The sequence below is a fragment of the Diceros bicornis genome, chromosome 2 (assembly GCF_020826845.1).
Source record: "Diceros bicornis minor isolate mBicDic1 chromosome 2, mDicBic1.mat.cur, whole genome shotgun sequence".
Classification (NCBI taxonomy): Eukaryota; Metazoa; Chordata; class Mammalia; order Perissodactyla; family Rhinocerotidae; genus Diceros; species Diceros bicornis.
In genome coordinates this window covers 61,879,696-61,898,056 of record NC_080741.1, presented here as the reverse complement: position 1 = coordinate 61,898,056, position 18,361 = coordinate 61,879,696, and the positions used below count along the sequence as shown (strand labels likewise).

The following is an 18,361-nucleotide window of genomic DNA, read 5'->3' as shown; positions in this document are numbered from 1 at the left end:
ATTTGGCTCTGAAGACATAGAATAAATTTCCACACTGCCACAGCCAGTTTACTATCCCAATGAATATAGCCTCACGTTACTATAAAGACGAGCCTACTTTACCCCAGAGCACCCCAACAAGTAACCAGGGAAGGCACACCCAGGGAAAACTAGGAGGCTTCAGAAACCCAGCCTTTGGTGAAAAAGTTGCTTCTCTGGGGAAATTCACATGTAGGAGAATCCAGAATTGACTGCATTTTTTTTTAAATCAGAATTGTGTCAGTCATCTTCATCTTTGCAAGCTATACAACCCTGAAATATCTGTGGGATTTGTTCTGTGCTTTTCCTCTCCCTAGTGCTGGTAGATGTTATGAAATGCAACTTCAACATTTAGAGCTAGATAATAATAGCATTGTAGGTTTGAATATTTAACAGGCAACAAGGTTTTCATCACCTCCCATTGTTATAAGGTTCGCTAGCCCAGCACATGACCTTTTATTTGCATAAAAGATACTCATGAAAACTCTGATACCTGGGGAGTATCTGTGCATAATTCTGCTTTTTATAAATATGTACACTTTGATGACTATCTGTTACAGCCTCTTGGACTGAATTCTTTAAAGAGAGAGAGAGAAGTTGCATTATATTCTCTGGGTTGTCACACTGTATTCTACATATGTTACTGAATAAGAAAGTGTTATAAAATAATGAAGTGTTTTTGTAAACTCCCTGGTAAACATCATCATGAATTATGATACACATTGTCTGGATTTCATATTGTAAGACTGCCACTTGATTCACAGTTAGGTTTATACATCTTGTCATGGAAACAGTTTTGGATTTCTTATTTTCTTTTCAGTTCTGATTTTCCTTATGCAAGTTTGCATCTTTTTTTTTTTTTTTGCGTATTATTTTAGTTTGAATGCATTTGCTTTTGCTGTTTGATGCATCCTTCTTTTTCTTTCTTTTGTTTGTGCATGTGTGTGTGCTCTTGATTCTCCTGTGGCTGGCCACACTCTGTGCATGCCCCATGCGACCACCCCCTCTCCAAAGTCAACAAATGCATGTGTACCTTAGTGGGCTGACACCAAATACAGACCCTGAAGGGAGCAAAACTCCCTCCCCATCTGAACCAGAGGCTAAAAAAGATACCAAAAAGGAATCCAAAAAAAGAAAAGATTTCAAAACCCAGGCAAATCCAGAGCCCAAAAGGTAAGAAGTTACATGTGTATTGGCTTGTGTTTTGCAATGTCTGTGACCTTCCTTCCCCTATCCCCCCCATCCATGCCACAATTTCCACCTTAGCGAACAGCAAGCTTTGGAGTCTCTGCTTCTTTAAGGTTTTTCAATTGTGCACTTTTTAAAAACAATCCTAGCAATGGGCAAAAATACCAGGTATTAGGACTGAATTTGAGTCAGGTGTCTAGTGACTCTTAAAACATGTTCATATTGAAAAAACTAATTGAGCAATATGTAAACAGAATCGTGAGTCAGATTGCCTTTTTTAGTGGCATCTAGTTAGGAGCCTGGTACCTTACCAAGTCATTCATAATAAGCAACCTGTGCTTTATAATTTTGAAATTGTGTTTAAGGAGCAAATAAAATAGGTTGGCATAGATGGGTATATACATTTATAGTAGCTCCAACGTTTTCAGCAAACCCTCCTCAGTTCCACATTTATCTCATGAAGGAAATGTATCTTCAAATAATGATTTATAATAAAGACACAAAATAAAGCCTATCGTTAAATTAATGGCTTCTGGTAGAATCACTTATATAATGAGGCCACCTTGAAGACACTTTTTAAGTTCTAAAATTGTGTTTATCCTCTCTTGTTTCCTATGTCCTTTGGGAATGCTGTCTTTGGGAATTGATAAAATGGCAAATTGGTGGCTTTTTTGCCCTTTTAAACTAGATTTACAATTATCTCCAATGTTATCCTTATATCCTTCTTCATCTTGCCTACTTTCACCCCAAGTTAACAATGACATTTTAAAGTTTTGTTGTTGTGGTTTTGAAACTGATGTTCTGACCCTGGCGTTGCCAAGCTACACAAAGTTCGCAAACAGGTAGGCTTTATGCTTCAATATGAGCTTATTCACTGGAATATTCCTAAGTCCTGAAATATATACAGTTCACTTGTAGGGAATGAAGATGCAAACTTGCACTTCTTAGGGAGTGTGGCAAGCTGTCAGTATCTGCAGGTCCCATAGTGAAGAAAGCCTGATTCCATGTGGACACCCATCTTATGAACTTGCAGTATCTAAAGATGGAGATGAAGTGGAGTTTCTGTTTGTGTTTCCCTGTGAGGATCAGACTACAAGGCACGAGTGTGGGGAGAGAATGCTGTAGGTACCTGAAGGAAGGCTCCCTCTGGTTGCTGTCCAAAGTGCTGCTTTTGGCGTGCTCAGCGTTGCAACAGAGCAGAGAGTAAAGGGCCACACTTGATCAAGCCTGACCTAGTCCCTGTGCCTGAAAAACTATCCAAAAGGATCTTGAATGGTACTTTGAGAGGCTTATGTGTGTTTCACGGTCTATTTGCATCGAATTTGTTTAATGAAGAAGAAATCATAATATTAAGTATCAGGTGTGTAGCATTCTACAGTTTACAAAGTGCTTTCATATCCTCTCATTTGCTATAACATTTTCAGGTTAGCTATTTTTACATCCACTTTACAGATAATGAAACTGAATGCCTGTAAATTTAAGTGGCAAATCCAGATATTCTGAGTCTAAAGCTTTTCCTCTTTTCAGTACATCAGCGCCGTACATAGATTCTAAAGATCTGAGTGTTAGAGCCTGTTCTGCATAAATCTAGGATTATCATACCTCCTTTCTGGGCTTCAGTTTTCTCATCTGCAAAATGAGCACATAGAATCATAGCATCTGCAATATTCCTTCAACCTTGGAAATTATCTTCTAAGGGTTATAATAAAAAATGAAGTCATCCATTGTCAGATTTCATAAAGTTTAATTAAAATAAGGATAACCACTGCCATTTAATAAGTGCTTGCTATAAGCCAGGCACTGTGTGAAGTGCTGTTTACATATGTTATCTCATTTTATCTTTAGTACATGTCTATGAGATAAGTATCATTACCCTCATCTAACAGATGAGGAGTTTGAGGCTCAGATAAGTTCGGTCACTTGCTCCATAGCAAATAAATGTGTAAGTCTAATTCAAACATGGATACTCTGACTTGGGAGCTTGCATTTATAACCCCTGTGCCCTACTGCCTGCCCAACATTAGCACTTGTGTATGATGTGAGATGCCAAATTCAGCCATTTGATCTGCATCTCAACATTTCCAGGTGAGATACTATAGCAGTCATCTGAGTTAATTAGAGTTTTACATTTTTGTCCTAACAATGTCCAAAATCAGTTTGGCCCTCTTGGTAATTTTGGCCTTGTGGAGGAAGCCAGAGTGTATCTGGAGTTTTAGACCACATAAGGGGAGAGTCTCCTTTGAACACTAACAGTGTTTTGGTACTGGGGAAACCATTTTCCTAACCTCTTTCACCAGGATGAACACTATTTTCGAGTGGAGATGTTATCTATTCTTTGACCCAGATTAAGAAGGAATTCATGACTCATGGAAACAAATTGCCCTTTAACCCAAATTTAACTGAGCAATAGAGCCCATTCCTATTGTCATCTCACAACCAGCTTCAGACTAGGTAAAAAAAATAGCTTTTTACCTAATTATTAATTTTTTGCCTATTAATAACTCAGCAGCCCCAAAGATAGAAGCAGAGCCCTGCCCTGCTGCAGCTGGAAATATTAGTGACCGCTCAGGTGCTGATGACCCATTTTCTCCCGCCTTCTCTGGACGTCTGCCACATCTCCGTGAAAAACTATCCTACGTGAATCCAAAACATTTAATGAAAAGTAGACACATCTGGTCATCAGGAAGATGTTTGCTGTTCGTAATTCCAAGCACTGGAAGATACGGAACCATCCACATGTTTGCCAACTTTTAGAATAGTGGTTCTCGACTAGGGGTGATCTTTTCCCCCAAGGGACGTTTGGCAATGTCTGGAGACATTTTTGATTGTCACATCTGGGAGGGATAGTGCTATTGTCATCTAGTGGGTAGAAGCCAGGAATGTTTCTAAATACCCTACAATGCACAGGACAACCCCCTACAAACAAACCCCAAAAAACAAACTCCCAGGTGATGGGCTGAAATTTCTCCCTCTTACTTGGATTTTTTTGTGTCTTTTATACAGACTTATTCTGGGTCTAAAGGCATAACAGTTGCCACCACTGATTTTCAACTTGTGCAGTAGTTCTCACACTTGTGTGCATATAAATCACCTGGGGAGTTTGTTAAAATGGAGGGTACGAGGCCCCATCATCCAATTTGATTTGGCCAGTCTTAGATGGAGCTGGGCATCTGCACTTTTAGTCAGTTCCTGCCCAGGTAATTCTAAGGCATTTGGTCTTCAGATCCCACTTATTTAAAGCCTTGCTTGTCAAACTTGGCTGCACATTGGAATCACTTGGATAGCCTAAAAAAAATGCTGATGTCTTAGCCCCTGCAGGGGTTCTGATTTAATTAATCTGGGATATGGCCTAGGCATTATGTTTTAAAAATTTCCTCAAGTGATTCTAAGATACCGTGATGCTTAAGAACCACTGATTGAGGGAACATTAGTTTGGGCCAGCTCTTTAAAACTGAACCCATTTTCTCAAAGAGAGAGGGAAAGAAAAGGAAAATGTGAGTATGTTTATCTGGTTGCACTTGGCGATCATAAAATCCACAGATGTAAATTGCTATATCTTCTAATTTTCAAATCAGCTCCTAAAGTTGCAGTACTTAATTTTCACCACAATATTTTTAGTATTCTTTCTAGATGACATTTAGATTAGCATTACTTTGGTCACTATCCCACAGTGACAAGGCGATCAAACAGCTCTGATGATTGCAAGTTGCGTCAGTGTTCCTTGGATCCTTTATTATTGGGATTGGAAATTTTTCTCATTTACATTATTATTTAACATTTCTTGAATGCCAGCGCTGCTCTTCACATATGGCCTGTGTAGAAAGTACATTGTATCAGCAATTAACAAATCCATAATGCCAACCGCCCCAATCCAAAGTAAGCTGCATAGATTAATGAGTCTGCAAGCAGATGTAAGAGGGCATGAGTCCTAAAAATCTCTGAAAATGAGTCCAAGGATTCTTTTGGGAGATGTATTTGGAGCCAAGGTGCTGCTTGTGTGCAGAAACCATGTCATCCCTGTGGGTGAGATTTGAGTAACTGAACAATCAGATGGAAAGCACTTTTCTCTTCTGTTACTCCACCAGGGTCCCTAAGTTAGTAAGTGTTTCCATCTACCCTGTTGCCCAAGACAGAACCTTGGGAGCTGTCTTTGACTCCTCCTTCCTTCTCAGCGCATCACAAGGATTTAGTTACCACGCCCCATCAATGTACTTAAGTATCTCTCAAGTCCATCCCTTCTCCCTCTCTTCAATACTACTACCAAAGTTCGGGTCTCTTATCTTCTCTCCCCTGGACCACAGCTATTGCCTTATTGACCATGTCTTTGCTTCCTGTGTTGGTCCCTCATCCCCAGTCCAGGTCACATAATGATTTCTTTTATTTCTCTTGTATGAATGCCTACCTGGAAGTAAATGAATAATTTTTGCATATGTATATTTTTTTCCTTTCACTCTAATCTCACCTTTTCTCCTCCTTCTCTTCTTCTTTCCCATCTCTCCTTCCCTCCCTCTCTCTCTCTGTCTCTGCCACACACACATACACTCATTATGACATTATGCCTGGTGCTTTTTAACTCTCCCTCCCCAAAAGAGAGAGAGAGAGGGAAAGAAGACTGTGTAGCAGGGATAGCTCAGTTTTACTGACCTCTGAACATAGCACTTTAGTAGTGGGCAGGCGTGGATGGGAGATGACAGTGACCCCACATTCTTGGTCTCATGTTACACCCTGACACAAGACATTATTGCGCTTGTGGACACAAGCACGTGGCTGGTTGGCCTTCCAGCTCTGAGCAGGTGTTGGCGCTCATATGGCTGAGTCATGCTCTCTAAATTCTAAAGAACCAGCTTCACCTAAGAGAGAGTAAGAGAGAGAAGGGGAAAAAGTCCAAACACACTTTAAGTAAAAGTCTGCCTCCCACAGGGAAATTCTCTTTAGAACTATATTCTAACTTGTAACCTATGTGACTCTCTTCCTAAGGGAAATTTGCCCCATGAGAACAACAAATTTTTCAACTCAGACATAAAATCTTGTAAAATATGCTCAATTATCTCTCCCATTAGTGCAATCTTTCTGGTGCATAACAAACCATCAAGTAATGTGCGTTTCCCTTCTAAAATTTCCACAGTGTGTCCTCATCCTGTGGTCACTGAATTCAGCTAGTGCAAAAAACATATTTTCAGATGTCATACCCTTTTCAGGGTGGATGTGATACCAAAAAAGCCATACATATTGCTGGTCTGACCACTCAGAAGTTTATACATAGGGTGTTCAGGGTGGAATCTAAGCCTAACTTTCTATGTGTGTCTAGAAACAAAGAAACCCATCTCTTCTCCTCTTATTCCTCAAAGAGAAAAATCTATTTTGGAAATTGGTCCTTCTCTGGGGAAAGAAATATATGCTTTCCCGCAGTGCATACGTTTTATACCATTTCTCTAATCACTGTTAGGTCCTTGCTTCATTCAGTATCTGGACCGAGCCTGAGCCACTTTGACTAATGGCCTTATGTCAATAGCATCTATATTCTTTGAGACTGTTCAGTAGGGAGCGACTTCTCATCCTTTAAGCGTTCTTATAATAGAGTGAAGACGCCTTCTGATATTGTTGGGTTATAGCTACATGTTTAGAAAAACAGTAAACAAGTCAGCAAAGACTTCCCTGGTATATTTTTGCCTTCTCCAAGCGTCTTTTTCAAATGGACTAATAGCCAACCTCAAGAAGCTTCAATGCACATTGTAATGTGGTAGAAACTGCTTGTTGTTGCTTCCTATCTTACTCCTTGTGATACAAACACTTTGATATATTTGTTTTAGCAGCGTGTCTGAGCCCCAGGGCATCAGGGCATAATTAGAAAAGGCCATGGGCTGGAGGGAGAGAAGGAAAGGGTAAGACCGGGCTTTCCTAATGAAGCAGTGACTATGGGATGTGCGAGTCCTAATTACAATTTATAATTAACCTAGAGATTATACCAACCATCCAGATGAGCAAGCAGGGATGTCTCTTTTTGAGATGATAATGCTTTGGTGCTATCTTGAATTTGTAGTTATTGACCATTGAAAGAGACAAAGGAAAATACTCCACACTAGGATTAAATTCAAAGGTGTCATTCTAAAAGTTGTGAGGATAAAGAATTACTAGCAGAAGTCAGTTAAAAAAGAGACAGAGGTTAAGAGAGTGTGTTTGGTATAAATGTTCTATTTAGGGAGCATTGCAAGGAACATCTAAGATAGTCTGTCCCACTCTGGCCCTTTAAGCTCTCATGTTTCCGGGCTGGAACAATTTAGTAGCAAGTAGGATTCAGTTATCCTGCTTGTTTAAGGACATTTTCATGGATCCGTAATGCGGTCTGCAGGCATGCATCCATTTGGAGAGAGAGAATATATCATGTTTACGGTGCCTGCACCGGCATATGTGGACATTTGCATTTGGAGAGAGAGTATATTCCCACTTCAAGCTGGAGTTTTACCCCTTGTTGGTAGTGATTGGAGCTTAAAGCTGTCTGTATGCAGAGAGGTGGACCAGACACTTTTTCCTCTTTTGCCGAATCCATACATTTCTTTTTGCACCTGGATTCTACACTTGTCACCAAATAAATGCAATATCAGAATACATCAATCATTGTAAGCTTTGAATTAATTTAGTAACCTGACCTTCTTGAAAAGATATCTTACCTTCCAAACAAGGGGTTTGTGGCCCAGCTTTCAACATAATATGAAGAACTGTGCTAGCAGGATAATTATATGCTGGGAATCTGTCTGCTCACCTGGGTGTATAGGAACTATTTAACGACGTCAAAGAGATAAATTCACTTTCACAAAACACATTGCAGCTTGATTTCTTTGACTAGATTGTTCACACTTAATTTCAAATATCAAAATAAAATGTTTCACATGAAAAGCCTAGTACTTAATTATATTGGATTAATCCTACAATAAACATTGATTAATAAGCTCTCAGAGGCATTTGAAGAAAGGAAGAACAATTTGCATAACTAGTAACTTAAAGGATGGGCAGCTGGGTTATGGTAGTTTCAATCTGACAAAAAAAAAAGGAAAACACAACTCTAGATATATTATTATTTGTGACATGGCTTAAGATGGGAGACTGTGAGGAGAGTAAAGTTGACAGAACTGGTGCTAACCACTGTGACAAGAACTTGAAGAGCAGCCGACATGACATCTTTCCTATCATGCTGCCGAAAATGTCAACTTTGTGAAGGACAGTGAGAAAATGGTTTGCCGAAAACTTGAAAGGTGGATTCCGGAGATGCCTGCTGTGTCAGATGCAATATAGTCTGTTGTGGCCAGAAAGACCCGCTTCTGGCTCCAGCGATGGCCTGCAGATGGGGGAGCCTCTAGTCTTCAACAGGGCTCCAAAAATGACTGCACTTGACCTGCATATTGTCTCAGGTTTTCAGGATCATGATATACAAGAAGTGAGTTGTTAGCCAGTGTGCAGTTAGGTGGAACCCGAGACCGGGGGCCACATTACCTTGTGTGTGTGTGTGTGTGTGTGTGCTTCTAAAGCTAGGTTTAAAGGCATCGACGCTTCTACTAAAATTGGGAGCATGGGAAAGGAGGGGATATGAGCTTTATGAACTTGCATCAGTTCAATACAAGTAACAAAAACTACCTCCGGATCATCTAAGCAAAAGGGAGTTTATTGGGATGCCGTTGGGAGCCTCAAAGAAAGGGAGGGGAAAACTGGAATGGAGGCAGCTACAGAAAGGTAGGAAACAGGACCACAGCAGTTGTTCTCAGCCCTTAACTGCACATTAGAATAACCTGGGAACCTGGGGAGCTTTAAATATGACAATATCTGGCCCTGCTGCAGACAAATCGAATGGGAGCTGGAGGATGGGACCTCTGAAAGCTCTCACAGGGTTCTCAAGTACAGCCAAAGATTAAGACTGACCTGTGAGGATAATCTGGTCACGGCACAGCTGCTGGGACAAGCAAATTTCACCTATTTCTTCTATCCTTGCATCGTTTAGTCAACAGAGGTTCCGGAAAAGAGTGTTCAGTTGGCTGATCTTATATCATAGTCCGGCTTAGATGTACAGTGACCATGAAAGGGAGGCACTGGCCTGTAGGAAACCCTTCAGCATTAACAGCGGGAAAATAGACCCCTCAATTTACCCTCCCCCCAAGAGTACCCACAATGTGGCCGAGGTCATTCCTCCAAAGGAAATTCAGGTGCTGTTAGGAAGTGGCAATGGATGCTCAGAAGCCAAAAAACAAGAGGGCAGAAAGTACACCAGTCAGGAAACAAGAGGATGGGGGATTCAGGCTCCTAGACATGTGTTCTGAGTGAAGACTCATCTCAGCCTAGGATTTACTAGCTAGGAGTTAAAAATCCAGCCTCCTCCCTTCTCTCAATTCTTTGTGACTCCTTAAGTGTTAAAAGTATTGAGAAAGGAACAAGATGCAGAGCCAGTTTTATGACAATTATAGAATCACCCCCAAATGTTTCCAGGAAAAAAAAAAAAAAAGCATGGCTTCTGAGAGACACCAGTACAGTTCTTGTATTTATTTTGCAACCAGCACTGCTTAGAATGGCACCTTGGAAACAGTGCAAACACCACTTTTGGAAGGGATTGCTAGCTTTATAAGTGGACCGTGGACTTGGAGAAAATCTCTGGTTCCAAATTCACTCCAATCCAAGGGAAATTGGGAACGCTGAATCAGACATACCCTTTCAGCCACCTACCAAATATGTTTTTGCACTAGGGCAGACATTCTCCAATTGTTGTCCCCGAACCAGCAGCACCAGAGAACTTGTTAGACATGCAAATTATCAGGCCCCACCCCAGATCTATTGAATCAGAAACTCTGGGGTGGGTCCAGCAATCTGGGTCATGGCACCCCTGCAGGTAATTCTGAGGCATGCTCAGGTTTGAGAACCACAGCTCTAGGAAAAGTATTTTATTGCTTCTGTGAGAATAATGTTCCCCAAAATATTGAACGAGGATTTTTCAGTTAGTAGCTTCATAGAAATCTATCTAAACCCGTACAGTTAACATTAACAAATGATAGGGGTCAGTGGAAAAGAAATTGTTTGACAGAATTTTCAAAAATAATTATGTTAAATTAAACCAAAAAAAAAGGATATTTTTGCTTTTTAACTGATATTGTTACAACCTATGATCTGTGACAAATTATATTATTCTTGTCTGTCTCTTCCTCAGTTTGTAAACTAGCATCACCTGTTACCAGTGCCATTTCAGAGGAATTCTGGCAATTATAAACAAATTTGCATTTGATGTCAAATCGTGATTTTTTATCACCTGTTTTTGTTGGTGAACTCTGTACTCCGTGCCTTACAGATGTAAAGTTAGTTTGTTTCATTTATTTTAAAATAAAATTATTTGCACTAACATAGGCAATTAAGAAGCAAATTTAAGAACTGCAACAGTAATTTTTAGTCATTTACTTTTTTTGCATAGTGAGGGGCTGTCGGGAAGTTGAAGCTGATACCTTTAATAATTACAAATTTGAATTATCAGAACCAAAGGAAAAATGGATAATCAAATTGTACATTTGTAATAATACCCGTTGTAGTGAGAATTAACTGAGAAGGCCAGGCACACACTAAATGTTTCAGTGTAATCATCTCAAACACAAATGTAAAAGTTGCCTTCTAATTGCATAATTGCTTTAGAAGGCTGTTGGATAAGGAATGAATGATTTTCTTCAGAGAGGTTTATGTCCTAGTAATGACCACAGACAGCTCCGGGCTGCCCATGTTGAATGGTTTTTTCCCTGTGATCTATTAACTCCTCTCTGAATTGTAAATTATATTTAATAGCATTTTTCTCTGGGTTAATTCCCTACTAAGAAATAAAATGCTTAAAATGGCTCCCTTTTTCCCAAATCGAGTGTGTGCATGCACACACCAATCGTATAAACGTGTGTTCAATGCATTACCAAGCTAAAATTTGTGTAAACAAAACCCAAAAGCAACAGCTAAAAGAAGCTATAGATTATAACAGAAACATGAGAAGTTACCACAGAAAGCGTCATGTGTATTTTGTGGGGGCCAACGAATTCATCCTGAGACTTAACTGCAGATTCAGGGACATTTTATGTTAAACCATATTTTAAATAAAGTTTGTAAATTAACATTTGAGATTTTTCCAGAAAATTTGAAAATAAGAGCACATTCATAGATTCTGACAGCCTACCTGATATTTACCATTTTGCCTTCTTACTTCCTTTAAGTTCAACGGAGTGTGAAGAAATGGATTATATAGGATTTTACTGTTTAGGAGTGTTTTTTATAAAATGGAGGAGGGGAAGTTTTCTCATTTTTTTCAAGTAGGGCATTTTTAGTATTTAAAAAGAAGGGAAGCTGACCAATTAACCCCTAACAGGAGGTACATTGCTATCATTTGCCAAATCTTTTGTGCAGTCAGACTGGTCTAGTATACAGGATTTTCCCAACTTATGCTGGATCCTTGAGAAGGCCTATAAATAAGACCATTTGTTTGGTCTCAAGATGACTTGCATTTGCAAACGGAAGAATGTTCCTATAGAATTTTCATGGTGACGCACCAATCTGCAAACTGGCTCAGCCAGTAGTCAAAACAAGTCACTACGGGATCTGGGAAACTGAAGTCTTTGAATGGGTCAGATTATCCTAATTTGGCACATATAAATTTGGGCTATAAATATGCAGCCTCCCTTTGTATTTTCAACTTGAATGGTCCAAACCAACTAGGCAAAATAGGTGTGAACCTAATGGTGATTAGAAACATGAAAATACTGTGATTAAACTGAAATTCACTTATTTATGCTAGGGTCCTTCCTTTTATTAAAATGAGCAATAGTTCACTAAGATTGAAAACCATCATATGCAGTTTGTTCTTTTTTCTCCCCCCAGCTTTACTGAGATATTGACATGTAACATGCGTAAGTTTAAAGTATACAATGTGATATTTCATACACATATATATTGTGAAATGGTTACTACAATAAGATTAGTAACACCTACATCCCCTCACATAATTACCATTTTTTGTGTGCGGTGATAACATTTGAGATCTACTCTCTTAACAACTTTCAAGTATATAATACAGTACTATTCCTTATAGTCACCATGCTGTACATTAGATCCCCAGAACTTCTTCATCTTATAGCTGGAAGTTTGTACCCTTTGGTCAACATCTCCCCATGTTCCCCACCCCTCAGTCCCTGGCAACTACCATCCTACTCTCTATTTCTATGAGTTTGACTTTTTCAGATTCCACATATAAGTGAGGACATACAGTATTTTTCTTTCTCTGTCTGATTTATCTTACTTAGCATAATGCCATATTTGCCATAATAGTGTATTTCACTTAGCATTCACGTTGTTGCAAAAGGCAGGATTTCCTTCTCTTTTTATGGCTGAATAATGTTCCATCATATATATATCACATTTCCTTCATCCATTCATCTGTTGATGGACACTTAGGTTGTTTCCATGTCTTCGCCATTGTAAATAATGCTGCAATGAACATGAGGGTGCAGATATATCTTCAAGATATTGATTTCCTTTCCTTGAGATATATACTCAGAAGTGGAATTGCTGGATCATATAGTAGTTCTATTTTTAATTTTTTGAGGAACCCCCATACTGTTTTCCATAGTGGCCATACTGGTTTACATTCCCACCAACAGTGCACAAGGTTTCCCTTTTCTCCAAATCCTTGCTGACACTCGTTGTCTTATCTTTTTGATGATAGCTATTCTGACAGGTGTGAGGTGATATCTCATTGTGGTTTTGATTTGCATTTCCCTGATGATTAATGACATTGAGCATCTTTTCATGTACCTGTTGGCCATTTGTATGTCTTCTTTGGGAAAATGTCTATTCAAGTCCTCTGCCCATTTTTTAATTGAATTGTTTGTTTTTTTGCTATTGAATTTTATGAGTTCCTTCTATATTTTGGATATTAATCCCTTATCAGATAGATGATTTGCAAATATTTTTTCTCATTTTTTAGGTTGCCTTTTCATTTTGCTGTGCAGAAGCTTTTTAGTTTGATGTACTCCTACCTGTCTATTTTTTATTTTGTTGCTTGTGCTTTTGGTGTCATATCCAAAAAAAATCATTGCCAAGACCAATGTCAAAGAGCTTTTTCCCTATATTTTCTTCTGGGATTTTTAAAGTTTCAGGTCTTATGTAAGTCTTTAATCCATTTCTTTTTTCTTTTTTTCTTTTTTTTTTTTTTTGTGAGGAAGATCAGCCCTGAGCTAACATCCATGCTAATCCTCTTCTTTTTTTGCTGAGGAAGACCGGCTCTGAGCTAACATCTATTGCCAAACCTCATCCTTTTTTTTCTCCCCCAAAGCCCCAGTAGATAGTTGTATGTCATAGTTGCACATCCTTCTAGTTGCTGTATGTGGGATGTGGCCTCAGCGTGGCCGGAGAAGCGGTGCGTCGGTGAGCGCCCGGAATCCGATCCCAGGCCGCCAGTAGCAGAGCGTGCACACTTAACCGCTAAGCCACGGGGCCAGCCCTTTAATCTATTTCAAGTTCATTTTTGTGAATGGTGTAAGATTGCAATCCAATTTCATTCTTTTGCATGTGAATATCCAGTTTTCCAACACCATTTATTGAGGAGACTATCCTTTCCCTATTGGGTATTCTTGGCTCCCTTGTCAAATATTAGTTGACTGTATATGCAGCAGTTTATTTCTGGGCTCTTGATTCTGTTCCGTTGGTCTATGTGTCTGTTTTTATGCCAATACCATACTGTTTAAATCACTATAGCTTTGTAATAATGTTTGAAAGCAGAAGTCGTGATGCCTCCTGCTTTGTTCTTCTTCCTGAGGATTGCTTTGACTATTCTTTTGTGGTCCCATACAAATTTTAGGATTATTTTTTCTATTTCTGTGAAAAATACCATTTGAATTTTGACAGGGATTGCACTGAATCTATAGATTACTTTGGGTGGTATGGACATTTTAACAATATTAGTCCTTCCAATCCATGAACACAGGATATCTTTCCATTTATTTGTGTTTTCTTCAATTTCTTTCACCAATGTCTTGTAATTTTTACAGTGTCTTGTAATTTGTTTTTCATTTAATACATGAGTGCTTAAATTAATCTGAACACTTATAATTATAAGCTGGAAATTGAGTCATTTAAGAACATTTCACACTGGGAAACACAGGTACTTATAAGACAACTGGTTTTCATAGGAGTTTGTGTGCATAATTCAGGGGTCCCAAAGCTGACTGCCTAGGAGAGAGACAGGTAATGCAAATTAGAGATGTGGACCAGATGAATGCCTGCCCCAGCTAAGGAAGGAAGTGTTAGTTGGCACTTGCCAATTAATACCAGTTGTTCCAAATTTTCAAGAGAATTGTAGTATAAAACTTTCCTAAGTTTAAAAATATTGGCAAGTAGTTCAAAATTTTAAAATTCTGCGAGTCAAACAGATGGTCTAGAAGCTGGACCTTCAAGCCACCGGTTTGTACATTTTACCATTTCCCAGTAAATGAGTGACAGTTCAGCAAATGTCTCTGAACAATAACCCCAAAGAACCCCATCCTCTTTAGTAGCCAGCACTGAAAAGCAGGACTCCTCCTAAGGTCACGTCGATCATTGCAGTTGTTCTTCTAAAATGGACAGCTTCCTCCTGCTAGAGATTTGATTTGATGGTGTCAGCAGATGAGGTTCCCGTCACTTCACGACATGTCTTCTTTCAGGCCCGATGGAATTGGAACTGTGACTGTTGAAGAAAAGGAACGTTTTGAAGAAATCAAAGAGAGACTCAGAGTTCTGTTGGAAAATCAGATTACACATTTTAGGTAAGGACCTGGAGTTGAGGGGCTAATTAGGAGGGTAAGACTGAGGAGGGACAAATAAAAAGCTTGATTTTCTGAACCTGTAAATCTATCAAAGATATATTGGATGTTTAGAAATATCTGAATGGAAAAGCAAACCAATAGGACAGGGTTCCACCATAGCCAGGAGACTTTGAAATCCTAAATTCATTTTATTTCACTAAAAGCACAAAGCCCTCCTTGTGTAAGCTGACCCTGGTCATCAATTTATATTTTAAAAATCTATTAAAAAGTTGAATTGAAGCTTCTTCAAGATTCCTCAATAAAGTAGTGAAAAATCCTGTGAATCAGATCACATGACTGGGAAGGAAGGCAGTGGTCCCCTAGGAGAGTCTCCATCTTCTCCGTGACCTCAGAAACAGGACTAGCTGGCTATGCAGAGAAAGAAAGAAACTTAGATCAGCCTTGGCACATTGACTCTTCGCCACACACTCGAGACAGCCAGCAGGCCTGATGCTTGAGCCTTGCTCCACATAGCCCACTTCTCCCTTGGAGCAAGTCAGACATTTCTAATGCTACACTGGTGGTTCTGGACCAGAGATCCTGAAATAGTAACTCAAAAATAGTAAGAGCATTTATAATACATAATAAATAGTTCCTTTTTGTTAAATATTTTCTAAGTGCCAGACAAGAGGTTGGATAAGCATTAACTCATTTGTTTATTCTCAGAACAGTTTGGTAAGGTAGTTATTATAATTCCCATTTAAACAAGGAGTAAACTGAGGCTCAGAGAGGTTAAGGAACTTGCCCCAGGCCACCCAGCCGGCAATTAGAAGTAGAATGCATACATAGGATACTCTGAGTTTAAGTAGCCCATGCTGGTCCCTTTGTACCATGAGGAACAGTGTCCTGAAGGGCTTGTGACAGCCTGAGACAGTCAGTGGAAGTCCTAGTGGTACCTAATGTGGTTGTATCTGTGCCATCAAAATCTTCCTGGATAAATCTTTATTGATCATACACTATATGCAAGATGTGTTGCCAATAACAAAAGATCCAATAACAATTACCACAATCAAGGAAGGACAATTAGCAGAATCATAAATTTGCTCAAAATACACTCTTTATTTCCTGTATTAATCCTCTGGGGATGTAAGTCAGTGGGTTTGATAATTTTAGATTGTTTCAATGAATATTTTTTAATGATGGTCTCTATAATAATATATAAGGTCACATTTGAGCTAACGAGTGGTTCTCCTCCACAATAGGAATCTAAACAGAGCCTTATGTCATGACTCTAAATATTCTTTGCTGCTGCAGACATTTGCAGAGTCTCTCTTTAGTCATTATTCACACATACACATATATACATTATATACACACATATATGGTGTGAATTCAGATTAACATAACACAACGTGACAAAATAAAAAGCATTTTCTGTTCCTCAGATAGAGTTGCTATAGGAATCAAACTGCAGCATATTTTGTGCTAAAGTGTAATCGATTTGGGCAACCTGAAGAATTTTCTGTCTTTTTTAGGTATTGCTTTCCATTTGGTCGACCTGAAGGTGCTTTGAAAGCTACTCTCTCACTCTTGGAAAGGGTAAGAATGAAAGTAAAAGATAGGTTACATACATATCAAAACATGAACATAATGGTAATGAAATATTGTGGTTGAATGACCTAGTTTATAATTTTGTAAGGCTTTGTTTACCATTCATCAAATATCAGAATAAACGTGAGGAAACTGCCAAAATTCTAGCTATTTTCTCTCCAGACTCCCAAATACTTAGGCTATATCAAAGATATGCTCCTCGCCCTTCCCTGACTCATGAACGGGCTTTGCCATCCTAACTGTGCGTTGCAATTCTGTTTTCTCTTTAACGATGGCTCTTGGTCAATATTAAGTCACAAGGAGGCATTCACAACTAATTTTAAGCTTGAGCTCTTAAGAAGTATAAATGAGTAACACATTTGGTTGAACCATCTTAATAATCTTTTTTTTCACCTAAAGGTTTTGATGAAAGATATTGTTACCCCAGTGCCACAAGAGGAGGTAAAAACAGTCATCCGTAAATGTCTAGAGCAGGCTGCTTTAGTCAACTATTCTCGGCTGTCAGAGTATGCCAAAATCGAAGGTAAGGCTCCCTTCTGACCCCAATTTTTCATTTAAATTTTGGTATGCCTCCCTGGGGAAGTCTCTCTCTTTTCTGAGGGGCACCGGAAAACAGTGGTCCATCTGAGTATGTTAAGCTGAAACTTGAAAGCACTTGAAATGTGGAAGCTTCCTTGGCTGTGGCCAAATTAATCAATGAAAGAACAGGGGCTTAGGAAAGACTCTTCGTAGGGGAAGAATATTGAATACAGGATATTATCAGATAACTAACGTCCTTCCGAGAGTCTGTGTTGGCCCTAAGTTTGCTCTGTGGCTAATGTTTTCCTAGGAAAGAGTTCTATAGGATTGCTACCTTCTTTAAATAGAGGAAAACAGAGCAGTTCGTGGTCCACTGTTGATACCATTGGAGGTAAAACAAGAGTTGAATAAAGCAACATCAAGATTTTGCTTAGCTCTTTCTTGTCCCTTGAAAGGATCTCATCTTTTGGTAGCACTTCAAACTTGATGGCAGGTTAGTGTCCAGCTGTCTCTGATGGCTCCTGGTTTGCTATAGATCTCATTCATTCTTCTTACTCCAGTCATAGGATGGTTGTTGCCACTGTCCTCTCAGGCTTTAGGGAAGCGGTCACTGATGACCAAGTAATCACCCAACAGGCACTTTGAGTAAACTGTACTTGAGAAGGTATGGTTCTTTGGGACCTATTCATTTGCCAAGGTATTAATCACTTTTCATTGCTGCCCTGTTGGCTGCTATAGGGTGATTTGAAAACCACACCCAACATGACCAGTGGTGTAAGTGTATAAATGTGGAAGTTCTGTGTCCAAAACTCAATGTGTCCGCAGTCTGGAATCTGATGTTCTCTCACATGTGAAACACCTGACTAAAACCAGCAAATGCCCATTGTCTGCCTTTAGGACATGACTGGGGAAAAAAAAAAAAGACCTAGCCAACCACTGAAACCCCAACACTTACCCTGCCAAAGTCCTTGTTTCCTTAGAGAATTAGGTTAAGATCATGTCAAATTCACAGTGTTCTTACGTTACATGTCCTCTCTCTCTCAATTTTGTCTGTCTGACAATGCAAATTGTGTACCAGTGGTAATGAATTCATTGTTATGCATCCAGGGAGAAACACTTAAGAATTGGGCACTAAAAGGATGTTTTATCAACTCTTGACTTGGTAATGAGTGACAAAAAGAGAGGAACAAGAAGATCATTAAAGGGCTATATTAGCAAATAATTGTTCCAGCATTTACCTTCCCAGG

The 18,361-nt window shown here is 39.2% G+C and overlaps 1 protein-coding gene across 4 annotated transcripts in view; it reads left to right on the top strand.

The window, feature by feature from the left end:
- The window catches only part of CADPS (calcium dependent secretion activator), a 436,212-nt gene that overhangs the window by 304,034 nt on the left and 113,817 nt on the right, over window positions 1–18,361 (top strand). For 2 of the 4 annotated variants that reach the window (XM_058562329.1, XM_058562319.1), the window contains exons 14-17: window positions 1,033–1,191; window positions 14,904–15,005; window positions 16,520–16,583; window positions 16,995–17,118. In XM_058562329.1, coding sequence (XP_058418312.1) covers window positions 1,033–1,191; window positions 14,904–15,005; window positions 16,520–16,583; window positions 16,995–17,118 — 449 coding nt within the window. The remainder of the gene's footprint in view (window positions 1–1,032; window positions 1,192–14,903; window positions 15,006–16,519; window positions 16,584–16,994; window positions 17,119–18,361) is intronic. The other 2 variants (XM_058562346.1, XM_058562336.1) reach the window with 1 other exon arrangement.